Source organism: Giraffa tippelskirchi, chromosome 1, assembly GCF_054371585.1.
Source record: "Giraffa tippelskirchi isolate mGirTip1 chromosome 1, T2T-mGirTip1v1.2.pri, whole genome shotgun sequence".
Lineage (NCBI taxonomy): Eukaryota > Metazoa > Chordata > Mammalia > Artiodactyla > Giraffidae > Giraffa > Giraffa tippelskirchi.
Window position 1 is genome coordinate 13,108,055 of NC_137275.1, and position 20,522 is coordinate 13,128,576.

Sequence of the window (20,522 nt, forward strand, 5' to 3'; positions counted from 1 at the left end):
CCTGTTACTCCATTCAGTTGCGACTGGCTTCCTTTCCCCCTGAGTGTGTTGAGACAGAGCTTGCCAACCTGTGCAAACAGGCGGCTGATGAGCAGTGGAAACCTGGCTGGGCGTTTATTCCTGTATCCACCTGCCCAGCTTTCCAGCACACATTGTCTGTGCACCTGCCCCTAGCCGGCTGCTGCAAGGTCACAGATGGCATGCCGTAGCCCTTGCCCAGAGGAGGAGAGACCAGTAACCAGGCTGGACACCCAGTTCCAAGCACCAGTCCCATGCCCAGCCTTTCCTGGTTTGCAAACCCCTCTGGATCCCGCTGTGACTTGTGCGACTGGATTCCTGCCACCTGAACTTGTTGTCCTGTCTTACCCATTCCTGGGTCCTGACCCTCAGGACCCTGTGTGTACCCCATTCCAGTACCCTCCACTTTTCCAGGTCTCCCTCCTTGATCCCCCAGAATGGAACCATCTGTGGGGGGCCTCCTTGCTGGGAGACATTCATCAGAACTACCATAGGAAGTTAAACTTGACTTGCCGATCCTCAGTTTCTCCATCTGTGAAATGGGAGTAGCCCCACACTGCAATCAACAACAAAGAAAGGTGGCATAGTGGTAAAGAATCTGCCTGCCAATGCAGGAGGCAAAGAAATGCAGATTCAATCCCCTGGTTGGGAAGATCCTTTGGAGGAGGAAATGGCAACCCACTCCAGTATTCTTGCCTGGATAATTCCATGAACAGAAAAGCCTGGTGGGCTACAGTCCAAGGGATTGCAAAGAGTCAGACATGACTGAGTACACACACATCACACATCCACACTGCAATCATCATCATAAAAAATCCCTGCCCTTTATAAAGTGCCTGTTACAGGGCAGATAGATACTATGCATTTGTTCACTTTCTTTAAAGAGGTGGTGTTGCGGCTGTGTTACAGGCAAGGAACGAGAGGCTTCAGGAAATTGGGTGAGTTCCCCCAGGTCCCTCAGCCACTCACAGCAAAGCTGGGATGCTGATTGAATTCTGTATGATTCCAAAGCCTGCATTCTCCCACCACACCACACGGCCACTCCAAGATACCACACAGTTCTGGACACATATAACCAGTGAAGTGATAAGAATAGGTGTGACAGTACTTGAAGTGTTTTCCTTTTTGAAGCACCGAGCACAGAGGAAAGCTGATCACTCTGAACCAGGAAGCCAGGCTGCACCTAGGATTTGAGGCTGTAGATCAATGTTGGTATTAATCTGACTGCATCCTCGGGGTGTGAAAGAGCTTGGTTTGAAATTAGTTTGATTGTAACCATTTTCTTTTAGTCCTGTGTAGTGCTTTGCCTTTGAAAAATGCCTCCAGCCCATATTACGACGAATTTTAATGTGTCCTGTTCTCATTAATCGAGGGTCTCCATCATAGAGCACTTCCTTCTGACAATTAATGCATGAGTTCAGGACGTTGAGAGCATTCACATCCATCACTCAGAATTCTGGTCACAAAACTGACAATTAATTTGATAAAGTTGGCTGAGAAAATTAAATGTTCCTGCCATTGCAGAGATAACTAGCCAATTTGCATCAGTAGACTTGGGCTACGTCTACTAAGATATGTAAAATCCTTTTTCATTTCCTCCTGAAATATAGATAACTGGCTCTGGGCTAGTCATGGAAGTGAGCTCTTGGGGCAAACCATATGGTTTCACATCATTGTCTTGGTTCCTGGGTTTCTATTTCAGCAAACTGAGCCTTTCTAATTTCTTCAGAGCGTGGCAAAATCATTCCACGCTCTCTCCTCCCTGATCCGGATTGAAAGGCATGAGATTCAGTGGAAAGAGCAGGAGCCTTGGAGACAGACAGACCTGGGTTTGAATCCAGCCTCCCAAAGTCACATGGCTAGTAAGTGGCAGACTCCAGGACAGAATGAGATAGCCTGGCTCTAAGCCCAGGCTGCAGGGACTTCATCACAGTGAACATTCACTGTTTGCTCTCTGTTCTGCTCCCAAGCCTAAATTGTGAGCCTGGCACATAGAGCCTGGCACACACATAGCTGGTGGAAAGAAGGAGTGGAAGGATATGGGAGTAATAGATAGATCAGATTATTGATCAGATGAATGGAAATATGGGAGTAGATGGATGAATGACTAGGCAGAGGGTGGTGGATGGATAGATGGGTGGGTGGATAGTAGATGAATAGGAGATAGATGGGAGGTAGCTGTGTGGGTGGATGGGTAAATAGGGGGTCTCTGGGGGAATCAATGGATGGGGTGGATGGTGAATTGATGGACAGGTGAGTAAGTAGATAGATGATGAGCAGATGGGTGGATGGAGGGATGTATTGATGAATGAATGGATAATGAATGGATGAGGTAGATAGATTTCTATATAGGAGGTGCATGGATGGGGAGGTGAGTAGGTAAGTGGATGGGGCGACAGTTAGGTGAGTAGGAGTGGACACGTAGGGGTGGGGTGGGACAGATAGTTGGACATATGGATGGATGATGGATAGATGGATGGGTGGAATAGAATATATGAATAGGTGAAGACAAAGTGGATGGGTAGATGGATGGTGAATTGTTGGTAGGTGGGTGGGAATGTAGATGCAGAGGGAAGAAGGCAGGCTTTGGAGCCTCCCAGAACTAGATCAGGATTCAGTTCTGTAGGCTTGTAGGGGGATGGGTGGGTGTCTAGAGAGGGTCCTTCCTTCTTGGGTCTGTCTCCTCATCTCACACTGAGCCTAGTGGTAAATTGCAAGCAGCGTGACTCACATCTCATTTACTTACTGTTCGAAGCCCCAGCACTCAGGTCATATTGTTCAACATACGACCCTCCATAGAAGAGGGGAGACTTGAAACAGCCAGTTCTCTTTAAAGCAGCTCTGTCCAAGAGGAGGGGCTGAAGTGGCTGAAACTACACAACTCCAGAAAAGACTCTGGTCCACCCTGGAATTTTTTTTTTTTTTTGCTTTCTGTGCCTTACCACACTGGTGTCCTTTCGTTTCAAATTTCTACCCTCCTCCCCTCCCTCCAGCTACCCACATTCCACACCAATCCTTAAAGCCCAGCTCAAAAACTGCCTCCTGCAGGAAGCCTTCCTTGATCTACACAAGACTTCAGACTCTCCCTTACTGGGGCTCCTTCTTCCATATGCTCCATTCTTTATTATGCAGCTTTTGAAGCTTTATTTTGCATTATAATCAGAGAGTACAGAAGTCTATAGATAGTAATGCTATCTATGCTATGTTTGGGCATTTAAAAGAAAATCTTAATGGCATTCATCTTTATCTTGCAATATACCTAGAGAATTATGCAACATCACAGATGTGAACCAAACAGCGATGTCCTACTTTGTAAGTAAAACAATTTCCTTTTCACTTCCATAGGTTTCTTAGTCATCTGAGTTTTCCCTATTTCTGATCTGATTTTCTCTCCAGAGATGCCTGAGAGAGTCTCTCTGAATGAAGGGGAGGGAATAAGAAAACAGGAGCAAGATTCTCAGACAATCCCAGCCTTGCAGAAGAAGTCCCATTACCCCTTCCCTCCCCCTAGACTCTCCCCTCCCTGCCCACTTTGTCCTCTAGATCCCAGCTCTGTCCCCTTGGTCCTGAGCCCTCCTCCACTAGGATGATGTGTTTTATCCTGACTGCCTTTCCAAGCTGTCCCACCTGGAGGGCCACAAGCCTCAGAGGCAGATGGACCGCACACCTGGCCCTAGTTCCTGCAAGAAGACAAAGGACAGGAGGCAGTAGCCACCAAGTTCCCTATCTTATGAACTACTGTGTTGCTGCTGGTTTTTCAGCATTGGCTGAAGGACTTGCTCAAATACTAGCATGGTTCCAGACACGAGGTGTCCCCACCACACGCACACACATACAGCATCCCCATAATACACACACACACACATATACAGCATCCCTATCACACATACAGAACATCCCTACCACACACACACACACACACACACACACACACACACACACATACAGCATCTCTACCATACACACACACACACACACAAACTCATCCATCTGAGGCTGTGTGTTGTGTTCATCTGAGGGTCATCCACAGTGCTCTGCACGTGACAAGCATACACAGAAGTTTGTTGGGTAAAACAACTCTTTCATTTAAATCAAGCAGTAGGCCTGCGCTCCATCTGACAGAACATTCTAATGTAAAAGGTATGTTCCAGCTGAAACCTGTGTCTTTCAGAACAAGGTAGAACTCTAGTAATATGATTATTTCCAGCTCTCTACTAGATATTTCATGCACATCCTCTCTGATTCCCTTAAGCCTCTTGCCAAGGAAGTGATATAGTCCCCAGTGATAGATCGGGAAACTGAGGCTCAGAAGATAGACAGCTTGACCCCTTGACTCAAGTGGCTGGTGTTGAGATCCAGGGTTTGAGCTGAGTTCTTCCCTGGTCTCAGTCTTCTCATTGCCTCCCTAAATGTCTCCGCTTCATGTTTTGGCCTAACCATCTACATGCCGTGACAGCTGTGGTTTAGGGCATGATCCTGAACTTGATGAGATCAGAAAGGGAAGGATGTTGACCTCCTCAATCACGTGGAAGGCAGCCAGGTGGCCAGCTGTTAGGAAATGCAGTATTCACATCCCTGCTCCCTCAAGGTAAATTGGTGCAGCCACTATTTTAAGGAGGAGCCTCAAAAACTAAAAATAGAGTTGCCATATGATCAAGCAATCCCACTCCTGGATGTATATCCAGAGAAAACCCAGCACCCCAGTGTTTATAGCAGCACTATTGACAATAGGCAAGACACAAAAGCAACCTAAATGTCTATCAACAGATGAATGGATAAAGAACATGTAGCATATATATATGCAATGGAATATTGCTCAACAATAAAAAAGAATGAAAATGCCATTTGCAGCAATATGGATGGACCTGGAGATTATCATGCTAAGTGAAGTAAGTTAAACAGAGAAAGACAAATATCATATGATATCACTTATATGTGAAATCTAAAATATGATGCAAATGAACTTATTTACAAAACAGAAACAGACTCACAGACATAGAAAATAAACCTATGGTTACCAAAGGGTGAAGAAAGGGAGGAGGGATAAATTAGGAGTCTGGGATTAGCAGATGTAAACTACTATACATAAAATAGATAAATGACAAGGGCAGCTGTATTTAGTATCCTGTGACAAGCCGCAATGGAAAAGAATATGAAAAAGAACATAGAAATAGACAAGTAGAGATATATAACTGAGTCGCTTTGCTGTACACCAGAAACTAATACAACATTGTAAATCAACTGTACTTCAAGAAAAAAAAATTTAAAAAGAATTCAACTCCCTCAACACTGTTTGTCGTGGCATATTTTGTAAGTCTGGGTGCTCATCTGTTCAGGTATTTCTTTGTGAGATCAGTTCAGTTCAGTTGCTCAGTCGTGTCTGACTCTTTGAGACCCCATGGACAGCAGCACTCCAGGCTTCCCTGTCCATCACCAACTCCCGGAGCTTCCTCAAACTCATGTCCATAGAGTTAGTGATGCCATCCAACCATCTCATCCTCTGTCCTGCCCTTCTCCTCCTGCCTTTAATCTTTCCCAGCATCAGGGTCTTTTGCAAGGAGTCAGTTCTTCGCATCAGGTGGCCAAAGTATTGGAGTTTCAGCTTCAGCATCAGTCCTTCCAATGAATATTCAGGACTTATTTCCTTTAAGATGGACTGGTTGGATCTCCTTGCAGTCCAAGGGATTCTCAAGAGTCTTCTCCAACACCACAGTTCAAAAGCATCAATTCTTCGGTGCTCAGCTTTCTTTATGGTCCAACTCTCACATCCATACAAGACTACTGGAAAAACCATAGTTTGACTAGACAGACCTTTGTTGGCAAAGTAATGTCTCTGTTGCTTAATATGCTGTCTAGGTCAATCATAGCTTTCCTTCCAAAGAGCACGCGTTTTTTAATTTCATGGCTGCAGTCACCATCTGCAGTGATTTTGGAGCCCCCCAAAATAAAGTCTCTCACTGTTTCCATTGTTTCCCCATCTATTTGTCATGAAGTGATGGGACCAGATGCCATGATCTTAGTTCTCTGAATGTTGAGTTTTAAGCCAACTTTTTCATTCTCCTCTTTCACTTTCATCAAGAGACTCTTTAGTTTTTCTTTGCTTTCTGCCGTAAAGGTGGTGTCATCTGCATATCTGAGGTTATTGATATTTCTCCTGGCAGTCTTAACTCCAGCTTGTGCTTCATCTAGCCTGGCATTTTGTATCATGTACTCTGCATATAAGTTAAATAACCAGGGAGACAATATGCAGTCTCAGCATGCTCCTTTCCCGATTTGGAACCAGTCTGTTGTTCCATGTCCAGTTCTAACTGTTGCTTCTTGACCTGCATACAGATTTCTCAGGAGACAGGTCAGGTGGTCTGGTATTCCCATCTGTTTCAGAATTTTCCACAGTTTGTTGTGATCCACACAGTCAAAGACTTTGGCATAGTCAATAAAGCAGAAGTAGATGTTTTTCTGGAACTCTCTTGCTTTTTCAGTTATCCAGTGGATGTTAGCAATTTGATCTCTGGTTCCTCTGCCTTTTCTAAATCCAGCTTGAGCATCTGGAAGTTCACGGTTCACATACTGTTGAAGCCTGACTTGGGGGATTTTGAGCATTACTTGGCTAGCGTGTGAGATGAGTGCAATTGTGCAGTAGTTTGAACAATCTTTGGCATTGCTTTCTTTGGGATTGGAATGAAAACTGAATTTTTCCAATCCTTTGGCCACTGCTGAGTTTTCCAAATTTGCTGGCATATTGAGTGCAGCACTTTCACAGCATCATCTTTTAGTATTTGAAATAACTCAACTGGAATTCCATCACCTCCACTAGCTTTGTTCGTAGTGATGTTTCCTAAGGCCCACTTGACTTCGCATTCCAGGATGTCTGGCTCTAGGTGAGTGATCACACCATCGTGATTATCTGGGTCGTGAAGATCTTTTTTGTGTAGTTCTTCTGTGTATTCTTGCCATTTCTTAATATCTTCTGTTCTGTTAGGTCCATGCCATTTCTATCCTTTATTGTGCCCATCTTTGCATGAAATATTCCCTTGGTATCTCTAATTTTCTTGAAGAGATCGATCTCTAGTCTTTCCCATTCTGTTGTTTTCCTCTATTTCTTTGCATTGATCACTGAGGAAGGCTTTCTTATCTCTCCTTGCTGTTCTTTGGAACTCTGCATTCAAATGGGTATGTCTTTCCTTTTCTCCTTTGCTTTTAGATTCTCTTTTTCTCACCCATTTGTAAGGCCTCCTCAGACAACCATTTCGCCTTTTTGCATTTCTTTTTCTTGGAGATGGTCTTGATCATTGCCTCCTGTTCAATGTCATGAACCTCCATCCATAGTTCATCAGGCACTCTGTCTATCAGATCTAGTCCCTTAAATCTATTTGTCACTTCCACTGTGTAATCATAAGGGATTTGATTTAGGTCATACCTGAATGGTCTGGTGGTTTTCCCTACTTTCTTCAATTTAAGTCTGAATTTGGCAATAAGGAGTTCACGATCTGAGCCATAGTCAGCTCCCGGTCTTGTTTCTGCTGACTGTATAGAGCTTCTCCATCTTTGACTGCAAAGAATATAATCAATCTGATTTTGGTATTGACCATCTGGTGATGTCCCTGTGTAGAGCCTCCTCTTGTGTTGTTGGAAGAGGGTGTTTGCTATGACCAGTGTGTTCTCTTGGCAAAACTCTGTTAGCCTTTGCCCTGCTTCGTTTTGTACTCCAAGGCCAAGTTTGCCCCTTACTCCAGGTATCTCTTGACTTCCTACTTTTGCATTCCAGTCCCCTATAATTATCTTTGTGAGATAATTTGATCAATATCCATCTCCCCATCAGGTGGTAAACTTGATGAGGACAGAGACACTGACTGTTTTGCTAGCCAGGGCTTCCTCTGCTCCTGGGCATGATGGCTGGTCTGCCAGTGGGCATTCACTACCTATATATGCATGAATGATGTGTGGGGCTCACCCTCTACCTACTGTGTGAACTTGGAAATTATATACATGATCTTTTGTGGATTTCACAAGGAGCCATGAGGTAGGAATTATTATCTCCATTTTACAGATAAACCGAGGCTTTGGGGTTTGAATAACTCATCAGAGCCACCTGAGCTGGGTGTGGACCCAGCCTACGGGCTTCCAGACACAGCATTCTGCCCCTGCAAGTCTCCTCGGTCTCTCTGGTTCCTCTCTGTCCCTGGACATCCCCCGCTCCGCATCGCTAACTGGATCTGTGCTGTGCTTGTTTGCAGGCTGAGGAAGCAGCAGGAGCAGGGCGGCCAGCTCTTGGACATGGAAGGCCGAGCCGGGAGCCAGGCCCAGGGCAAGCTCCAGGACGGGTGTAACAACAACATTCTGACCCATGCCTGTTCCCGTGGCTGCAGCAGCTAAACCACCACCTGCAGCTTCCAGCAGGACTGCACACACCTCTGCCCTGCCCACCAAAAGCCCCTCTCTGTGCCGCGATGGTCCCCGTCTCACCCGAAATAACATCAGATGCAGAGAAAGCCCTGGGCTCAGAGAAAGCCCTGGGCTCAGAAAGCCTGGGTTCTGGTTCCAGCTGCCCAGCTAATTCCCTGCACATCTGTGGACAAGCCTTGCCCTTTCTGTGCCTCAGTTTTCCACATCTGTCAATGGGGTTACACAGCTCTATGCCCCACCTCTGATTACAAAGTTATCGGAAGAATCCAACTGGGACATGCAAAACCTTTGACATTTATGACATTATTTATACAGGCAAAATAGAACCTTAATATTTGGAGTGCACTCCCATCCCCTAAAGCAACTAGACCATCACAACTTTGCAATTCGGCCTACCCTGGGTCTTCAGAGCATACTTTTGAAAATGCAGCCCTTAATCGTCTGATGCATTTTCCCAGCCTATGGAAACATGATCCCCCAATCCTGGAGCAAAACCAGAAGTATCCTCTTTTGCCTCCTCTGCCAGGCCAGTCTTTCTGACGTTCTAAATTGGCCTGCCACTGTCCCCACCTTTAATTTCAGCAGGTCTCCACTCCCACCCCACCCCCGGCGCTGGGATGGCAGGAAGATGTCCATTCAGAAGGTCAAGTCACTGACCGTCAGTCACCCCTAAGAGTGTCAGCAGAGTTCCTCCCAAAACCCAGTCCCATGGCAGAACTCTTGAGTCTCTGTCTCCATTCAAGTTTCCTTTCCTGGAAGAGGGTGACATCCTTTCAGCAGCACTGTCTTAAAGAGGGTCTCCAATTGCCATCAAGGAGGCTGCTCCATACTGATAAACTAGGAAGCCCAGTTGGTTAGAAAGTTTACGCTAGGAGGATGGTGGGCTCACACTAAGAGCAAACTACTTGATGATCTGTTCAGGGAGCACTTTGTTTTTGAATTGGGAGATGTTTTTAGCAACCGAAATAAAGCTTAGACTTGGAATCAGGACTGTGATCAGAATCCAGCCCTGCTGTTTACTAACCGGAAGACCTCAGGCAATCACATAATCACGTCAGTGTCAGTTTTCTCGTTTTAAAATAGGGATTAAAAAAACTAACCCCTAGGGTTGTTAAAAGGTTAATTAAGATCCTGTGTGTGACATACCCAAACTACTTTATAGCAGTTTTTCGTCAACATCATAATCAACATAATTTCAAGAAACTTTCTTGTTTCACTCATTGAGCAGGTCAGTTTTCTGTAGAAGCAAGCCTGGTGTTTTAGATTCTTTGAACTCATCTTTCTGGAGTCTCTGATATCTGTACATTCCTATGAAAAGTTCAGTTGTGTTTTTGTTTTTCATCCAACTTTCACTATTTACATCATAAATCTCTTAGATTTATTAAGAGACATTTTCATATATCACGTGGTTTATGTTTTTATTTGAAAAAAGGAAAGAAATGATCATTGTTTTCCTCCTTCGAAGCCAGGCTGTTTCTAGATGGTATTGTCCACGTGTCCACTTTGTTGTAGACTTTTCATTCTTTGTTCCCTGTGGGCACCATCCTGTCCCCTGCAGGAAATAATGGGGCTGCTTCTCTCTTCTCTGTGACCGTGGCTACACTGAGGGTGTCTCACTGAACTGAGTTCATGAATTAGGGGCAGGAGCTGGAAGTAGCCCGAGACACTGGATTTCCTGGCTCTGTTCAAGTCAGCCTTGTTCCTTGTTCAGAATAAACTATTTCTTGGAGATTCCTTCTTACAACTTTGTTCTTATTCATGGTTGGGTGAGATGGGCAATGTCCCCTAAGAGTCAAATTTAGTGAGGAACATAAGAGACTGGGGGCAGGGAGGTAGGGAGTATATCAAGTCAGTGATGTGTTTCCTTTGCCCACAGAATAAAACCGAGCTTGGCAATTTAAGGCTCAGTCCAACTTTATCACAATTCATGTTATCATCATCACCACCATCATCATCACCATCATTTTCGTCACCATCATCGTCTTCATCACCATCATCACCACCATACCACCATCACCATCATCACCACCCTCATCATCACCATAATCATCCCCATTGTCATCATCACCATCACTATCATCATCATCATCAGAAGCAGCAGCAGCATTATTACCATCATCGTTATCATCACCATCATCATTATCATTACCATCATCATCATCATCATTACCATCACCATCATCACCACCAGTATCAGCACCACCATATCACTGTCATCATCTCATGATGACATTATTTCACACACTCAAAGATACAATCTATTTAATAGAGGAAAATACAGAAAACTCTCCACCTAAAGAAAAACACTCTTAAAATTTCCTCAAATTACCACTCAAACCTGACAGCACACACATGGGTGCAAATGAACAGTATTTGCTCTACCGTACAGATTCCTTAACTTGCCACCTCACTTTTGCCAACTTGCCTCTACTACCTGGGACCCCTTTCAACCCCCATCTCGATATTGGCATCTCAAAATACGTGACTTTCATGGGCCAATTCCACCTCCTCCATGATGCCTTCTGGGTCTCATGGCAACCCTGACCCAAGTCAGATATAATCTTCCCCACAAACTCTCTCACACATTTTCTGTGACTTTCTTACAGCTCTGATTTCTGCCAACTGCAGGACAGGGTTACCTTCAACCACGACTCATCCTCTTTTTCCCCAAACTCCTAAGAGAGGTCAGGTTCTCATGCCTACCTCCTCACACTTCCCACTTGCAATCCTGAAAGCACCTATTTCACCAGAGGTAATCATTTATGTGGGCTCCCTAGGTGGCTCAGTGGTAAAGAATCCACCTGTAGATGTAGGTAGACCTGGGTTTGATCCCTGGGTCAGGAAGATGCCCTGGGGAAGGAAATGGCAACCCACTCCAGTATTCCTACCTGGAGAATCTCATGAACAGAGGAGCCTGGCAGACCATAGTCTACTGGGTGGCAAAAGAGGAGGACACAAGTTAGCGACTAACCAACAACAACTAATAATTTGAGGGTGAATGAGGTAAAAGCAAGTCCAATACAAACTCTCCAAGTGGGTGAAGCTTGCTTTTGGCAGCAGCCTATCTGGCCCCACTGCCATCTCCCAGGCTTTTTTTTTTCTCTCCCTGTCCCAGTGGTTTCCCAGAGGCTGCCTCTTCCTGACCCACCAATAAAGTGCCCAGTCCTCCTCCTATCCCCTTTAGAGACATATCACCCGAGTCTCAAGTTCCAGATGAATTTTCCCTCCTCCCTCATCCAAACCCCCATTCCCGGAGTACAGAGCCCCAGGCCAGTTGTCAGGAAAGCAATCTGATAAAAGAAATATGTGCCAAGGAAGAACTTGCATGAGGAGTCACCTTATGACTTGAGATTTAGGCACAGAGGGACAAGCTGTAAACTGGTAACACTGACAGGGCTTTCCCATCTCCACTGAAATACATTTCAGTCTTCTCGTGCCAATAAGTAAAAATTACTCACATTTAGAGTAATAGTAAACTCCAAGCCACGTGCTTGAAGTCCTTTCCCACTTACTGACAGAATTACAGTCATTGTATTGTCCAGAATTGTCTCCATATTTGCTTGAGTGACCCCAAAGTACTTTCACATTAACCAGAAGGGCCCCTTCCTGCTAGTGGAGAAAAGGAGAGTCCCTGTGAAGCCTTGGTGCCCACAGCTGTTGTCACTTCTCTGCTGTGTTGACCATCATGATTCCTGGCCACCATGAGCCATGACCTCCAGGCTTCTGCCAGAACATTGGCGTCCACCCCTTTCTCTCTTTCCAGCCTGTAGAGACACAGTTTGGACTTGTTATAATCCACTCTTTTAATGGTGGTTCCAACCCAGAGCTCTTGAGCTGCAGGCAACTCCAGTTCTTGCCCTTCTGCCTCCTCCCTCACCTTCTGAAAGTACAAGATGTGACTGGTCTTGGGAAGGTCCCATGCAGTGACACACTGTCCCTGGGTCCCCGCCTCCTGATGCCCCCTGGCACCCTTGCTAGGTCTTATCTTTCAGCTTCCTTTAGAGATCCCCATCCATCAGACTCACCTCAGTTCCCATCATAGGTTGGTGCACTTCCCTTTCCAGGGTCCTCGGCCTGCACAGAAATCAGGCAGTGGTTTACACATCCCCACATCTTCAATGATGCCTGGGAGGCTGTTCCTTACTGGACACACTGGTCCTCTCTGGAGTGGGCACAAGCCCACTCGATCTGATACTGGCCCAACAAGAGATGCTTTGGAGTGGGCTTCAAATCACAGCCCCACCATTCACTGTGTGGAACCACTGGCAGGCTCTCAGCAAGTCCTTACATTTCTGAATGTCAGTTTCTGCACCCATGAGCAGGGCCTGGTAATTCCTGCTCTGCCTTTTTCATGCAGCAGTTATGAAGGTCAACTCTGGGGCTCTGGTTGAAGGTGTGCACATGTTAACTCATGGAGTGCCACGCAAAGCCATAGTTCTCACCAAGCAAAGCATCTCTTCTTACCTCATGAAGCTCTTCCCACAAATTACCCAAGCTGATCTCTGCAGACAACAGTCTCGATCACCTACTCTCTTTGTAAGCCCTCCCATCTCTGTCCCTTCTCACTCAGTCTACCTTCAGGTCAAAAGCTAGCAATGACCTTCCCAGAAGCTACAACAAAGGCCAGGCATGCAGGGAGCCCAGTGGGCAGTGCCCCAGCCTGCTTCTCCCCCAGGAGTCCCAAGAGAGGCCAGAGCTTATTCCATGCCCTCTTTCTGCCAGGAACTTGACATTATTTTAATTTTATGCAATATGTACATTTTAGAGATGAGCAAAACAAACTCTTTGGAGGACCTATAATTTGCCTGAGGCCACTCACCTAGTTGGTGGTAGAGTCAACATTTGAACTGTCTGCTGAAGTTCAAACTTCATGAACTTTCTATTACAGACCCCTGTGGTGACCCCACAGAGTGGGCTTAGGAGTCCTTCCCATTCTCTCTTAGAATCACAAAATCACCCCATAAAGGTGTTGTTTAGCTAAGCAGAAAGTACTTGCTAGAGAAAAGCAGTTTTAAGGCAAATCTCCTATCCCTCCAGACTGGCATCCTGAGTCCCCATTCTGTAGAGATTCTGGAGTCACCCTACCACTTGTTACTACAAGGAGACTCTGTCCTCTACCAGGAAAAACACCTGGAAGAGAATCTTTTCAGAGGCACAGCAGCCAGATTCCTGCTCTGATGTGATGCTCCATACTTTTTCCATGCTACCATGCTACCATAAAACATTTTCTGGTACGTTGGTTGTTTGTGGCTGCTCACTCTAGCAGGGAGGAAGAAGGTGGCCAGGGGATGAAATCTCTGAATCAGGGCATAGCCCTAGCACTTCTGACCTTGAGCATCCTACAGAAGATTCCCAGGAACCAGCCAAGGACAGAGGCCAAGGAAAGGTAAATGCTACCCATCCTTCCTGTCTTGTGTAATTAAAAGCAAAGGGAGCTGCAGGGAGAAGTTGCCTGGAACACTTGACGTTGATGGGTTCCTTGACCTTGATCCATCCAGGAAACTTCCTTCCTTTCAGGAAACAGAGGTGTGTTAAGAGACTCCTGAGTCATCAGAGGACTTTATTACTATTATGAACAACCACAGTAGTATCAGAGCATCAGCAAGTCCTTTGGTGTCCCATTTCCCTCAAGATGCTCTGAAGAAGGCCAGCACACCCACACATGCAATGAAGTACATTACACAGGAGGTGCCCTAAGCTCAGGGAACCCGGATGTTTTAAAACAGGCACTGAGCACTTCAGCCCTTTGCCCCGAGGGACACACAGTCTCCATCAGTCAAGTTTGCTGCACAAACATCCTTGAGAAGATCTTCTAGAACAAAAGGGCCATCTTTCTCACTTAGAAGACATGCACTGACACGAGAGACCCGTGGAGAGTGGTCTCTTAGCATTGTCAACCTGTGAACACTTAGAATTCTCACACCACCCAACGTGCTGGGTATATGAATTGTCTCTCCATTTTACAGGTGACAAAATTGCGATCACTCTATATGGTAGTGATATATGTGGAAGTCTCAAGAACAATCCTTGTGAGCAGCAGATTCTAATTCAGGTGGCCTCCAGTGGGGCCTGAGATTCTGTATTTCTAACAAGCTTCTAGGGCATGCTGATATTACTGGACCAGGGACCATGCTTGGAGTAACAAGGATCTAGACCCTTCTGTTCTCAGGCCAACTTGGCCATACCCATTTGCTTCTGTGTGTCTACAGCTGCATTCAAACTACAAACTGCAGACTCAAGTATTTGCAACGTGGACCAGATGGCTTGCAAAGCTGAAGATATTTGTCATCTGCCATCTTTCCATAAATGGGAAAAGGTTTGCTGACCTCTGATCCAGGAAACACACCTCAGACATTAGGTGGGCAGAGTGAGAGTGCACCCTTGTCTTGCTCACAGGCATTTCAGCCCCATGAACTCCCCCATGGAGGAGAAGAATTTGCAGAGAAATCCATGTTCCATTTTGTCCTCATGAGTTGACTGTTGGGCTATTTCTCAACTGTGGGCCCTTGTCAGTGACTCCTTCCCAGTTGAGTATTCTTAAAAGTCACTCTATTTCTTTTTTCTTCCTCTCTGTGCAGCAAGTGCTCCCAGCAGCCCTTTGTGTACAGTGTCTGCTTTATGCAGTTTAACTCTGGTAGCATTTACCACACTAGACCAATTGAAAGTAGCTCTTCTGCCCCTTTCTTGTTTACCCACTTCTGTCTTTTGTAACCTTAAAAATCTAAGTAAAGAACAACAACAACAAAATCTAAGTAAAGGAATGCGATCACTAAGCAATCAAAACTAACTCCTCTGAGTTGCTCTTTCCTGAATACACAACATGCCTTGTCTAGCCTGTTGCTTCTTTCCTTAGATTAAAAAGAAGAATGAAGAATCCAGTAAAGAAGGGTTAGCTCTCTACCCCGCAACAGCCCCTTTAGGAATTCTGAAAGTAGATCACATGGGCAAGATAACATCTGAAAGAGAGAGTCTACCACTCTGCATGCAGTGGAGAAGGATGCAGAACTCAACCTCCTGCCTTGATGATTCGGATTCTTGCCCCCATTTTTCCCTTTAAAAACTGCCATGGCTGAGCAGAATCTTCAGAGCTGTTCTCTGAGCGTTAGTTCGCCTTCTCCCCAGATTGCCATCTTTCCTGATGTAAGCACCTTTCCTTTCTACTGACACTTGCCTCTAGAATTATTAGCTTTTGAGCAGCGAGCAGCCAAACCTGAGCTCAGTAGCACAGCTATGATTGTGTGTCCCACACACCCCAATCCAGACTGTGAACTCCATCAGGGTGGGCTCTATCTAGTTGCCACCCCCCTGCACAGAACTGCCTTAAGTGGACACGTAAGGAGTGCAAACATGCCCACCATGGCACCCAGCCTGGCCGCACTTACCAATTAGCTGCCACTTTGATGAGTCAGCCCATGCACTGCACCTGTCACCATTTGCTGTCTGTCCCATCTCCTCTTCTGACCTCAAACATGAGATCATGGTGGGGCCTCTGTCATGTTTAATTACTGTCACAAATAACAAGCCACTGCTTCTTCCTGGGTAATCACGGACAAGCATAATTAATGGATTTCCCTCTCAGCATCTCTGCACTTCATGTTTATTCTCCATCCCCCAACACCCACACCTGCTAAGTCTTTACTCTCTGCAGGGAGAGTGGTGAGTAACACTTAGACCTTTCCAGGCATAGAGACTGCATCCTGGCATTGTCCTCATTCTAAGAATCTGTTTGTACAACCACCTACCATGTTCAATTCAAGGGCATTTTCTAAACAGGAATTCACTTCATGTGTCATATTTAGTCAACTTAACAATTAAGGCTGAGAAAGAAGGGGTTCTGGATGGTGTTCTGGGCAGGATGAGAAAAACCTGAATCCTGTTTTGTTGATCAGCCCTTCCCCATCTCCCCAGCTCACGAGTTCTCAAGGGAGCTCAGGATATAAGAAAATAATAGAAATCAGCAAACGACTGACTGTATCAATGTTGAAATCTCAATGCAGAGCCCTGTGGGAAGTTCAAATTGAAGCAAGAAGTCCAAGATCTAAGACTTGGTAACACTGGAGATGGAGAAAAGTGAGTGGATTTGGGACATATCTGAGGACTTGTCAAAGAATTAGATTGGGGTGGTAAAGGGCCAGGACTTTTGTCATGTTTTAAGCCACTTGAAATCTCTCAGCCCCATCCTGGGAATTCAATAAACCCATGTGTTTAGAGCTCATACTGCCTGGCATGCAATACACACTTAGTGAAAATTTTCCTCTCCTCGCCTTCATCCCTCTTATGGGAAGAGTATGCACTCTGGATGCCTTGGGTTGAGCCTTTTCTCCTTTCTGCTTCTGTTAGTCAGCTGGTTCCCCCTCTGCCCAACATTCCTGCTCCCCCCCCCACACACACACACATGTTTTCTCTCAGATAAGAACATCAGCTGTTTAAAGCACACCACTGTAAGAGTCTCCACAGAGGTGTTTTGAAAAGATTGCTTGTTTAGCAACTCCTGCAGCTGAATTCCAGAAAAATAAATGACCCAATCAAAAAATGGGCCAAAGAACTAAACAGACATTTCTCCAAAGAAGACATACAGATGGCTAACAAACACATGAAAAGATGCTCAACATCACTCATTATTAGAGAAATGCAAATCAAAACCACAATGAGGTACCATTTCACACCAGTCAGAATGGCTGCTATCCGAAAGTCTACAAGCAATAAATGCTGGAGAGGGTGTGGAGAAAAGGGAACCCTCTTACACTGTTGGTGGGAATGCAAACCAGTACAGCCACTATGGAGAACAGTGTGGAGACTCCTTAAAAAACTGGGAACAGAACTGCCATATGACCCAGCAATCCCACTGCTGGGCATACACACCGAGGAAACCAGAATTGAAAGAGACGCGTGTACCCCAATGTTCATCGCAGCACTGTTTACAATAGCCAGGACATGGAAGCAACCTAGATGTCCATCAGCAGACGAATGGATAAGGAAGCTGTGGTACATATACACAATGCAATATTACTCAGCCATTAAAAAAATACATTTGAATCGGTTCTATTGAGATGGATGAAACTGGAGCCCATTATACAGAGTGAAGTAAGCCAGAAAGAAAAACACCAATACAGTATACTAATGCATATATATGGAATTTGAAAGATGGTAACCATAACCCTATATGCGAGACAGAATAAGAGACACAGATGCATAGAACAGTCTTATGGACTCTGAGGGAGAAGGTGAGGGTGGGACATTCTGGGAGAATAGCATTGAAACATGTGTATTACCATATGTGAAACAGAACACCATTCCAGGTTCGATGCATGAGACAAATGCTCGGGGCTGGTGCAATGGGATGACCCAGAGGGATGGGATGGGGAGGGAGGTGGGTGGGGGGTTCAGGATGGGGAACACATGTAAACCCATGGCTGATTCATGTCAATGTATGGCAAAAACCACTACAATATTGTAAAGTAATTAGCCCCCAACTAAAATAAATAAATTTATTAAAAAAAAAAAAAAAGAACTGTAAAAAAAAAAAGAAAGAAAGAAAAGAAAAGATTGCTTGTTTGCAGGAGGATTTTTCCAAAAATGTAGTGTATCAGTTTGCTTTCTGCCCTAGGTAAGAAGAAACTCAACTCTAACCACCTTACACAAGAAAATGTATTGTCCCACTTAACAAGGAGACCAGGAGATGGCAAATCCCTGGCACAGAACGGTCCACAGATCAAGAACATCACCAGGGCCCAGGTTCTGCGCATCCTTCCACCCTGACATCCTGATGTGTTGGCACTGTCTTCAGGATGTTGACCCTCTTGGTCATTAGATGACGGCCACAGCTGTGCACATCCTGTCCAGATACAGGCCCATCCAGGGCAAGGAGAAGGAACACAACCTTCCCGTGGCTCTCTCTCACAGAGGAGAAGACTTTCCCAGAATCCTCTGGACTTCCCCCACATCTCATCAATCAAGATTGGCTCACGGGCCCATCCTAAATCAATCACCAGCATGCAGGATGGAGCACTCTGATTGGTTTAGATCGATAGCAATCTACTCTCTTATGCTTCAGATGAGGTCACCTTCCTCCGCGTGATATGGGAGTGGTACATGGGCATGACCAAGGTTGAAGTTCTGTCAGAAAAGATGAAGGGAAAACAGGCTTTGGCTAAGCACATAGCTCTTAACTAAAGAAAACACAGACTTCATTGGAGTTGCAAGAAATATTACAGTTTTATTAACAATGGCCCCCACTTAGAACTTTCTGGCTCCGATTAATCAAATAGAGGCAAGAGGCAGCAGAAATAGTGATCTCTTATTTTCTTTCTGCCTTAAAATTCTGTCCAATGAAAAGAGTTAGCTCGTAGTCATGTGTGCTTTGGTGACTGTAATCTCAGGACTTTAGAATGTTAGAAGGGGAAAGCCCTGAGATGGCTCAGGCAGCAGGGAACTGTCATTCACTGAGAACAGACCTCACACCAAGCCCCAGGGCAGGCTCTCTGCTTATGTTGTCTCATCGGGTCTTGGATTTCTGCAAGGCCAAAATCGTTCAACCCTTTTCATAAAGGAAGGAACTGGAACCCAAAGAGATTCTAGTTTATGGCATTTTCTCAAACTACAGAGTAGCGCTTCATATAGGATGAGTCAAAAAATTACCCTCATATACCTCTAATTCTCAAAATGAAGCACGTGGAGGGAAAGACTGCCCTGACATTCTGTATCCTCTAAATGCAAATACCCAGAGATTGTGCCAACCTTGGCTGAGATACCAACTCATTCACCAAGGAAGAATGGTCAGGGAGGTGGATCATGGAGAAAGTATGGCAATTATCCTGAGACCTGTGGGCAGAACCTAGTGACTCGCTTCTAAAGCAGATAGAATATGGGAAGGGGAGGAGGATATGTTACAGTGGAGACATCTGACACATACCACCTAACCCAGGTGATCAAAGATAACAAGGAAAAGTCCAGTTGATATCATGTACCCCAATCAGATATGATGAGCGGGACACTTCATCTCTGCAGCGTGCTTCCCCCAAATCCATAACCCCAGCAGAATCATGAGAAAACACCGGACAGACCTCAACGGAAAATTCCTGCTCATCAAAGTGCCAGAACCACAAAAGACAAGGAAGATTGATAAATATCACAAATTGCAAGACACTAACAAGATACAGCAATTAAATGAATGAGGTGTGCTGGATGGCCTCATGGAGCAGATGGAGGGCATTAGTGGAAAAACTGGTGAGTTCCAAATAAAAGGTCCAGAATTTAGTTAATGGTAACATACCAACGTTCATTTCTTAGCTTTGACAACTGTATTATGGGTGTGTAAGACGTCGACACTAGGAAAGGCTAATCATGCTGTCTTTGAAGCTCTTGCATAAATCTAATATTATTATAAAGTAAAAATGGTTTTGGTTCTCTTTATTAGTTTTAATTCTATAGTGCTTTACAATTTCCAAAAGTTTCACACACACATGATTTCACATAATCCCATAATAATCTTTTTTAAAATCCCCTACTCCTGTGTTGCCCCTTCCCCTTCCCTCTCCCCACCGGTAACTACTAGTTTGTTCTCTAGTAGCTGTGATTATACTTCTTTGTTGTTTTATTCACTAGTCTTTTGCATTTTTTAGATTCCACATATAACTGACATCATGCAGTATTTATCTCTATCTGACTTCTTTCATTTAGCATAATGCCCTTCAAGTCTATCCATGTTACTGTAAATGGCAACATTTCCCTCTTTTTTATGGCTGAGTGATATTCCATTTCATATTTAAACCACATCTTTTTTATCCATTCATCCGTTGATGGACACTTAGGCTACATCCCTACCTTGGTAGTTGTAAATAACACTACCATGAACATTGGAGTACATGGATCTTAAAAAAACACTTAAAAACTGTGTGTACAAAAGAGCTGGCCATCAACCCTCCCAACACTGTTCTCTCTACTTACATACAGACAGAAGCTTCATTCTTTTTCCAAAACTGAAATTGGAGTCCTGCTTTCGAAAGAAATAGGAGGGTGAACCTAACTGCAGTTCCTGGTGCTCAGGGTAGAGCTCATGCTTAGGGGACAGGCAGTCTGTCTGTCTGTACCAACCCTACAGA

General features: G+C 44.9%; 1 protein-coding gene across 6 annotated transcripts in view; it reads left to right on the forward strand.

Moving 5' to 3' along the window:
* The window catches only part of STK32B (serine/threonine kinase 32B), a 375,768-nt gene extending 367,062 nt beyond the window's left edge, over window positions 1-8,706 (forward strand). For 3 of the 6 annotated variants that reach the window (XM_081489748.1, XM_081490036.1, XM_081490208.1), the window contains 2 exons: window positions 903-956; window positions 8,253-8,706. In XM_081489748.1, the coding sequence (XP_081345874.1) occupies window positions 903-956; window positions 8,253-8,391 (193 nt within the window). In that variant the 3' untranslated portion in view covers window positions 8,392-8,706. The remainder of the gene's footprint in view (window positions 1-902; window positions 957-8,252) is intronic. The other 3 variants (XM_081489937.1, XM_081489845.1, XM_081490125.1) reach the window with 1 other exon arrangement.
* Window positions 8,707-20,522: the final 11,816 nt, after the last annotated feature.